Raw genomic sequence first — 9,472 nt, forward strand, 5'->3', positions numbered from 1 at the left:
TTGATATGTTTGCAGTGTATTTGCTTTCACTATCTGCTAAACAAGTTCATGACATGACTGAATTGACTTCATTGACCATGGTAAAATATATAAAATATGTTCTGCTACAGCATATTGAAGCATCAACATCAACTGAGCAGATGGGAAAGGAAAGAAGAAAGTCAAAGACATTTAACAGCCTCTTTCACACTCAATCAGCCAGCACGATTTCCTCCAGAGAGGAGAAAGTTGCACTCTTGAAATGGTGATGGTTAAAGGTTATGGGCAGAAGACTGGACAATTGGGTTAAGAGGAAAGATAGATCTGCCATGATTGAATGTGGACTCAATGGGCCGAATGGCCTAAATTTGCTCCTATGACATATGACCTTATGAGCAGCTGATTGGGCAGTAACGAAGGGACCTTTTTATGAACTTGTTTCAGAAATCATCTTGGGTATCTAACATTGGCTGGTGCTGGATACTTTTATGTTATTCGTTACATAGGAAGTTGGGATTCACAACAGACCCGTGTGTAAGACTGGCTTCAGAAAGCATTGTGACCTTTGTGCATGGAGTTATTTTTTGATGTGCCTCACGTCAATTATATGCAGCATATTATTTTTGCGTATCTTACTTCCTGGTTCAACCAGAGAACAATTCCTCTGGATTATGTCTGATCTGATCAGTGTTTTCCAACATTTCCTCTTTCAATTTTAAATTCGCAGCACCTACAGTTTTTGATTATTGTTCTAGAATATTGACTTTGTTTTACCTTTTGGACAGGGTGCCCTAACTCATGGTGATAGACGTGCCACTGAAACCAGAGACCTGAGCAGGTTTAACTTTGATAACAAGGTAATGTTCTAATTATCTGGGTGTGGAATAATGGGGTTTTACAGTTGCTTATTTTACTTTTCACAATTTATTTAATATTTAGTCACTTTTCTAAGTTATTGCATGTACTTTGCAATTAAAATGAGAAATGGCATGACCACAGTAATTTGAATTCATCAAAACCAAAACCAGGATGTGGCAATAAGGTTCAGGCTGATTGTGAATGAAGTAATCTGTTGCATGCACATTATCTCATAAGCTGCCACAATTCTAATGTGGTGATGGACTGTTTGCTACTATAGTATGGACGGAATGCCTTGGAAATAGTCATGAAGTCCATTGTAAATCTAGACAGTCCGCTGGTGTCATCGCCGAAAGACTACTCTGGGGAATTCTTCAAAGGTACAGTACACACTCTTATTTAACTTGTATCTACTGTTATGAACTCTATACTTGGTTTAATCTGCTTTCCAATGTTCTTGACACCCAAGTAAAATTGTTCTTTCACACCTATTAATTTTTACGGTTAGTGCAGCCTTGGTTCATTTATAGAAACATAGAAAATAGGTGCAGTAGGAGGCCATTCAGCTCTTTGAGCCAGCATTCATAGTGATCATGGCTGATCATCCACAATCAGTAACCCGTGCCTGCCTTCTACCCGTATCCCTTGATTCCACTAGCTCCTAGATCTCTATCTCTCTCTTAAATGTATCCAATAATTTGGCCTCCACTGCCCTCTGTGGCAGAGAATTCCACAAATTCACAACTCTCTGGGTGAAAAAGTTCCTTCTCACCTCAGTTTTAAATGGCCTCCCCCTTATTCTAAGACTGTGTGTGGCCCCTGGTTCTGGACTCCCCCAACATTGGGAACATTTTTCCTGCATCTAGTTTGTCCAGTCCGTTTATAATTTTATGTCTCTATAAGATCCCCTCTCATCCTTCTAAACTCCAGTGAATACAAGCCTAGTCTTTTCAATCTTTCCTCATATGACAGTCCCGCCATCCCAGGGATCAATCTCGTGAACCTACGCTGCACTGCCTCAATTACAAGGATGTCCTTCCTCAAATTAGGAGACCAAAACTGTACACAATACTCCAGATGTGGTCTTACCAGGGCCCTATACAACTGCAGAAGGACCTCTTTACTCTTATACTGAAATCCTCTCGTTATGAAGGCCAACATGCCATTAGCTTTCTTACAGCATTCTAATTCTGCATTAGTTAGTTATGGTTGCACTTTCACAGCAGAGAGTTTGAGCGCACCATCTTAGTTGAGACTGCGTCAGAAGCATAAGTTCATATACATGCCTTGCAATATTAGATGAAGCATTCTCTGTGCCTGTCCCTTCAGATAAATGTGTAAGATTCCACAGCACATGTTGAAGAAAAGGAAGTTTTCCTATGTCCTGTCATCATTTATCTAATTTCTGTTTACATAAATGAACTCAAATTGATTATCAGATTTCCTTTCAGTAAAGCTGCAGGTCAAACAGAACGTACTTAACTACATGGAATGGTGCTTAAAGGTTTTTTGTGAAGACGTCTGCTTCCAATTCACATGGTCACTCAGCTGGAAGAGAGAGCTGTATTAACTTTGCACATTTTGTATAGATACATCAACAGCTCTTCCAGTGAGCTGCATGTTATCTGACCATGATATAAACACCAAGCTATTTGTTTTTTTCATATGGTACACTGGAATCTCTGCACCTTTTCCTTCTGAGTTTAAACACCATGTCCTGTAACACAACTCCACTGGAGGTGGCACATCCATTTTTAAGAACGGCACCTTCCTGCATCAAGGCTGAAACACCTCGAGTGTGAGCAGGTGTAGACGCTGTGTGCCGATTGCCCCCAAGGATACAGGATCTGTTCTGAATTCCCCAGATGATGCAGCAATGTTGCTCACAGGAAGGTTCAACTGCCTACATATTCAATGCTTTTATTATTAACCTCATTGAGCTTGCCTTGCCTTTCCTTTTTGCCTTTTCTTTTTTAAATATAGAACAGTACCACACAATAGCAGGCCCTTCGGCCCACATGTTTGTGCCGAACATGGTGCCAAGATAAACTAATCTCATCTGCCAGCACATATCCATATCCCTCCATTTGCTGCACATCTATGTGCGTATGTGGAAGGGGTCTGTGGAGTATTTTGGTAGTCATGCCCCTTTTTCTGGTGCTAACGCACATTTCCTGCTTGATTAGTTTTGCAACTTGAGCTCTGGGCGTGTTCTGCCAAGGCAGTGTCCATAGTTCTGTAGAGCACAACTAACATTTCTGCTTTTAGAATATAATCCTCGTGCTTTAACCCAACAAGTATCGCCATGGATATTAACTAATGAAAGTGGAAAGATGGGTAGAAAAATGGAAAGATGCAAGATGTGAAGAATTGCATCTCCATCTATTGGTCTTTTAATCAGCTTTAAACCTGTGGTCTAGTAATTGCTTTCCCTTTATCTTTTGTTTGCTTTTTTGTTTTTCAAATTGTTTTAGTTTTAATTTCTTATTAACCTAATTGCAGGTGACCTCTTCTGTGCTTTTGTATCTAGATGTTCGACAGGGATTAATTGGTGTTGGTTTAATAAACATGGAAGACCGTTCAGGACTGCTTACACTGGACAAAGGTAACATTTTCATTGAAGTCCAATCTTAAGGTGTGTTTGTGCAATCCGGGTCCCTTGGCTGATGATGTGGTTAATTGCAGATTACAACAATATTGGCAAATTCCTGAACCGAATCCTCGGCATGGAGGTGCATCAACAGAACGCACTCTTCCAGTATTTTTCAGATACTTTAACCGCAGTCATTCACAATGCCAAAAAGAATGGAAGATATGATATGGGAATTTTAGGTAAGTTCTTTATTTTATATTGTCATTTATTATCAATTTATTCTTCAATTTACCAATTTTTGCTTTTCATTTTGGACAGATTTGGGTTCTGGGGATGAGAAGGTGAAGAAACTAGAAGCTAAAAAATTCCTTACTCCTGGATATTCGGTGTCAGGACGTGTTGAACTGTATACTGTAAGTGGCTGCCTATTTGGTGAGGTGGTTTGTATTTTGGATCTTTGGTTGTTTTCCTTTTAACCTGGTCTTTTCCTGAGGTTCAGCACAAAGGCTCTTCAAAGTTGTGTGAGACCACCATTAAGGCAGAGTTCTGTCCTTGTCTAAAGTCTATGAGCTGCTGTAAGGAATGGCTGCTCAACTATCGGGAGGTGAGATCTTGGGTAACTCCATCTCCCAGCTTTGGATGTTGAGACCATTTGTAACTCGCTTATGCTGCTTATTCTGGAATCATATTGAACTGTTGATCTATCAGATGAACTCGGCTATTTACTGGTTGCTCCAAATGGGAACATCTCCTATTCCCAGCCCATTACGCTGTGCAGCTGAGGCGCACAGCTATCAAAAATATGATTGAAGATGACATTAAAGTCTCAAATGCCCTAATAGAATTTAGAAACATAGAAAATAGGTGCAGGAGGAGGCCATTCGGCCCTTCGACCCAGCAGCGCCATTCATTGTGATCATGACTGATCGTCCCCAATCAGTAACCCGTGCCTGCCTTCTCCCCATATCCCTTGATTCCACTAGCCCCTAGAGCTCTATCTAACTCTCTCTTAAATCCATCCAGTGATTTGGCCTCCACTGCCCTCTGTGACAGAGAATTCCACAAATTCACACCTCTCGGTGAAAAAGTTTTTTCTCACCTCAGTTTTAAATGGCCTCCCCTTTATTCTAAGACTGTGGCCCCTGGTTCTGGACTCGCCTAACATTGGGAACATTTTTCCTGCATCTAGCTTGTCCAGTCCTTTTATAATTTTATATGTTTCTATAAGATCCCCGCTCATCCTTCCAAACTCCAGTGAATACAAGCCTAGTCTTTTCAATCTTTCCTCATATGTCAGTCCCGCCATCCCAGGGATCAATCTCGCGAACCTATTTGCAAGAGTTTGATTACCACAATTTTGGAGATGTTTTAACAAACCATGTATCTTTGCAGATAAGTGTTGAAAGAGGAATGTCCTGGGAAGAAGTTACGAAGATTTGGGCAGAACAAATGGGAGCGGATGACGGCTTCTATCTGTCAATGCAGGTATGCGAAGGGGGGACGTGTGAAGTGAACACTGCGGCTGGTGTTCCGGTTCACGTCCTGCACATTACAATAACACGTCCTCAAGCTGGAACGGAATTGCTTTAAAAAGATATCCTTCCAATGTCATAAAATGTCTGTTTTGTACATTAGCAGTGAAATGGGAGACCACTGTACAGAACTAATTAATTTTCAATAGCAAATATAATTATGTCCTTTTGTTCTAGATAAGAAATAATAAAAAGACGGCAATCCTTGTGAAGGAAGTTAACAGCAAGAAGAGACTGTTTATGATGTACAGACCAAACACTGGCAAACAGCTCAAGCTGGAGAATTATATTGATGTAAAAAAGAAGTACAAAAAGGTAAAGGGAAATTTGCTGCTGCTGCGGCTAGTGGTGTGTGGACATGCTGGCACATTACTGCCCCATGTGGACATGCTGGCACATTACAGCTAGCTCCAGGGGCAGTGATCCACGCACCACCATCACTGGGTGCTCTCACCGGCTAGTGGTATGTGGACACGCTGGCACATTACTGCCCCATGTGGACATGCTGGCACATTACAGCTAGCTCCAGGGGCAGTGATCCACGCACCACCATCACTGGGTGCTCTCACCGGCTAGTGGTGTGTGGACACGCTGGCACATTACTGCCCCATGTGGACATGCTGGCACATTACTGCCCCATGTGGACATGCTGGCACATTACTGCCCCATGTGGACATGCTGGCACATTACTGCCCCATGTGGACACGCTGGCACATTACTGCCCCACAGCTAGCTCCAGGGGCAGTGATCCACGCACCACCATCACTGGGTGCTCTCACCGGTTTTCCAGGTTCCTCCCTCCCTCCCTCCCACTGGCTGGCCTGGGTGTGGTGGGTGGAATGGTCTATTTTCATGCTGTGTCACTTTGACACATCGCACAGATGTGTGGCTAGGGTAAATTGGCTACTGCAAATTCGTATGGTATGGGAGCTTATTTGTCACATGCACCGAGGTACAGTGAAATTCATCTTTGTACTCCGTTCAGTACAAGTATCACGATACATAAGCACTAAGATTCATCTTAGATAAGCATCTCAGGTACAGTACAACTGTACAGCAGCAGTACACAGACATTATAGAGTCACCAGTCTGGTGCCATTTTCAAGTCGCAGTTGCTGGGAGAATGAGGGGGGAGGGCAGTAAATGGGCATGAGAGAGAGTAGGTTCTGGGAGTAAGTTGGGGGGTAGGTTGATGGGAATGCTCAGAGGTGGCATTGACTCCATGATCCGAATATGGCTTCCTGTGATGGTAATGGGGGAAATTCTGTGTCTGGCATTGACGAAATGTTGCCATGTTTTTGATTAATGTGTTTGTGAGCATGTCTACTGCCTTATTAATGATGTTACTAACTGATGCTGTGGGCGGTGTGATCTTCAGCTCCTAACCTTTTGTGACTGCCATCGCAGGTCTCCTCTGGGGAAGCAGAGTCGCATTGGTTGGAGCAGTACAAGTCCTCTGCAGACACATGCACTCATGCATATTGGTTAGTATCATTAACAATGTTTTAATTTAAGCTGAAGATAGACACAAAAAGCTGGAGTAACTCAGCGGGACAGGCAGCATCTCTGGAGAGAAGGAATGGGTGACTTTTCGGGTCGAGGCCCTTCTTCAAACTTAATTTGTACTGTTTGGTGCTGGGCTCATTGCCTTGTTACCACTGCTAGTGACCTCCCACGGTCCCACTGTTAGCTTCTGTGCTATCCAACATGTTGAATGGGTAATGGCTTCTGTTCAGTCTGTATCTTAACTCCTTGCTTGATGTTCCTATCCGATTTCTAGCTGCAGCTGCAGTACAACTAACTGAAGCCTTGGCCAACAATTCTGGTTTCCGAGTATGCATAGCTCTTTACCTGGTTCGGGTTAGAGCCCGGTCTGTGGGTATCACCCTGTCATCTGATTACATGTCAAGTAAATGTTCGCATTTAACTTGTTACTGCAGTGAATGTGAGCAACGTTTAATATTGTGCCACCTGGTGGTGGAACACAGCATTCATGTCTTGCAGTGGTTTCTTGAATTTAAAAACTTGTCTTGAGTCCAAAACCAAAAATGTTGTCTTTGAAACCCTCCTAATCCTTGCCTCAGCTGATGTTAGTTATGTTGGTATCTTGTAGAGAAGTCTGAAGAAGGGTCCCGACCCAAAATGTCACCCATCCATGTCTCCAGAGATACTGCCTGATCCGCTGTATTACTCCAACACTTTTTAAATCTTATTTATTTTATCCTATAGTTAGTTATGTCGTTTTCTACACTCTGCCATTAGTCTACCGAGTTATCTGATTCACTAATTTATAAACTTCAGAAGAGTCCAGCACAGAAATAGGCCTTTTGGTCCATAATATCTGTGCTGTCCATGATGCCAATTTAAACTGATCATACACTTGCACAAGGTCTGTATCCTTCCATTCCCTGCCTGTTCATGCCCATTAATCATGTTTAATGTCTGCTTCCACCACTTCTGGACACCTCCCATTCTCTGTAAATCAAGAAAACTTGCCTCAAATCTTTAAATTTTCTACCTCTCACATCAAAATTATGTCATCTACTATTTGATATCTCCACTCTGGGGGAAAAAGGCGATCTGCCCTAACTGTGCTTCTTAAATTTTATATAATTCTGTCAGGTCACCTCTCGGGTCTCTGATGCTCCGTCTAGAGAAAACAACCCAAATTTGTCTAAACTCTCCTTACACCTAATGCACTCCAATCTAAGCATGACCCTGTGGAGCCTCTTCTACACCCCCTTCAAGGCATTGTAATTCTGTTAGTGGGAAGACGTTATGATCAAGTTTACACAATGTGGAGATATTTTGTCCATTTCTCTGGAGATCTGTATTAGTCCAGCATGCGTGTCAACAGAAGATAATCCACAGTGTTCTTTGATTCTAGAAGTTTTTTTGAGGATAATAGTTTTTCAGATGCAAAACTGTTGATCTTTATTCTGCTTTATCTTAATAGGCGCGGAAACTGCAAAAAGGTGAGCCTTGGAATGGTTTGTGAAATTGGACTGCGGTGCCGCACGTACCATGTCCTCTGCGGCTCGGTTCTTAGTGTCTGGACCAAGGTGGAAGGTGTCTTGGCGTCAGTGAGTGGGACGAATGTAAAAATGCAGATTGTGCGATTGAAAACAGAAGATGGGCAAAGGATTGTAGGTGAGTTTGTGACCTGGTTTATGTGTCCATCTTGCACTGCAGCAGTGTTGTTTGGGGGAGTGGGTCTGGCCTTCTGCATGCTGATCACATCCATTCCATAAATAAATTGCTGAAGTTGGACAGGTACATGGATAGGAAAGGTTTAGAGGGATATGGATCAAATGTGGGTGGGTGGCACTAGTGTAGATGGGGCATCTTGGTCAGCCTGGGCAAGTTGGGCCGACAGTCCTTCTTCAGTGCTGTATGACTAAGTGCCCGCTGCAGTGACGGCTCTGATTTTCAATCCTTTAATCTTGATTTTCTCGTCTCCACAGGTTTGATCATTCCTCAAAACTGTGTCTCACCATTGGTGAACATTCTGTCGACATCTGACCAGTCGCAGCAGCTGGCTCTGCAGCAGCAACAGATGTGGCAACAGCTGCATCCGCAAAGCATGAGCCATGTGAGCAACACATAGTTGCTGGCCTGACCCCACTCACTCCAACTGCAATTGGCAGGTGTAGCACCCGTGATCTTCACTACTTGCAGGAATTCCCAGTCATGTTCCAAAGAGATTCCTTGATTAGTGAAGTATTGATGATAATAGTGACTCTGGGATTGCCTTTAATTAAATCAGAAGAATCTGATTGAATGGGTGACAGTTGAAGGCCTAGTCAGAGGGACGTCTTTCTGATTTTTCTTCTTTTCTTCCTGAAACTGTCGGCACGATCTCGTCTGACACTAGCTGCTATGACTTTCCACGTCCATTTCTGCCCTTTCAGTAATGGAGGTGAGTGTGCCCTTTCTGCACACCAGTCAAATACCTTGCCTTCAACATAACTTCCTATGTCCTGTTCTGTAGCATGAGTGAGGCCGTTCTGTACCCTGTTACAGGTGTGGGTGCTCTGGTGCTGGACGCATGCTGAAGGCTGAAAGAATGTTTCATCTTCAATACAAACTTAGTGGAATTGCAACCCCTTGGGATTTTTCCTATTTCTGGTTTGGGTTTGTTAACCTGCAGTCTTAAAAACTGAACAAACGTTTATTCAGGGTTTGATTATCATGTATATCCTATAAGCAGGATGTAAATAAGATGCAAAAAAACTGCAAAGATCCCAGCCTATTTAAAAAAAGAGGCAGTATAATTGAAGATTTATGAGGGCAGAGATCTAATTGCTTTATACAGAAGCTGTTTTGAATATGTTGATATGTTTCTTTTCTCCACAGTATGTAATTTCCGGGTAACTACAAACTGTATGTTCTGTATTTCAGTGTTTAATGGCACAATCTTAAATTATCTGGTGATTTTTTTTTACATATATTAAAATTCTCAGAACCACTTTATAACAGCTCCATCATATTTAATCACTCCCCTGCTTTT

General features: G+C 42.4%; 1 protein-coding gene across 2 annotated transcripts in view; it reads left to right on the forward strand.

Annotated features, from left to right (window-relative positions):
* The window catches only part of sbno1 (strawberry notch homolog 1 (Drosophila)), a 43,271-nt gene extending 34,057 nt beyond the window's left edge, over positions 1 to 9,214 (forward strand). For both annotated transcript variants that reach the window (XM_078421393.1, XM_078421394.1), the window contains 10 exons: positions 765 to 836; positions 1,118 to 1,217; positions 3,368 to 3,442; positions 3,523 to 3,669; positions 3,749 to 3,843; positions 4,823 to 4,915; positions 5,140 to 5,277; positions 6,370 to 6,446; positions 7,919 to 8,112; positions 8,427 to 9,214. In XM_078421393.1, the coding sequence (XP_078277519.1) occupies positions 765 to 836; positions 1,118 to 1,217; positions 3,368 to 3,442; positions 3,523 to 3,669; positions 3,749 to 3,843; positions 4,823 to 4,915; positions 5,140 to 5,277; positions 6,370 to 6,446; positions 7,919 to 8,112; positions 8,427 to 8,569 (1,134 nt within the window). In that variant the 3' untranslated portion in view covers positions 8,570 to 9,214. The remainder of the gene's footprint in view (positions 1 to 764; positions 837 to 1,117; positions 1,218 to 3,367; positions 3,443 to 3,522; positions 3,670 to 3,748; positions 3,844 to 4,822; positions 4,916 to 5,139; positions 5,278 to 6,369; positions 6,447 to 7,918; positions 8,113 to 8,426) is intronic.
* The last annotated feature ends 258 nt before the right edge of the window (positions 9,215 to 9,472 follow it).

This window comes from Rhinoraja longicauda, chromosome 25 (genome assembly GCF_053455715.1).
Source record: "Rhinoraja longicauda isolate Sanriku21f chromosome 25, sRhiLon1.1, whole genome shotgun sequence".
In the NCBI taxonomy this organism is placed as follows: domain Eukaryota; kingdom Metazoa; phylum Chordata; class Chondrichthyes; order Rajiformes; family Arhynchobatidae; genus Rhinoraja; species Rhinoraja longicauda.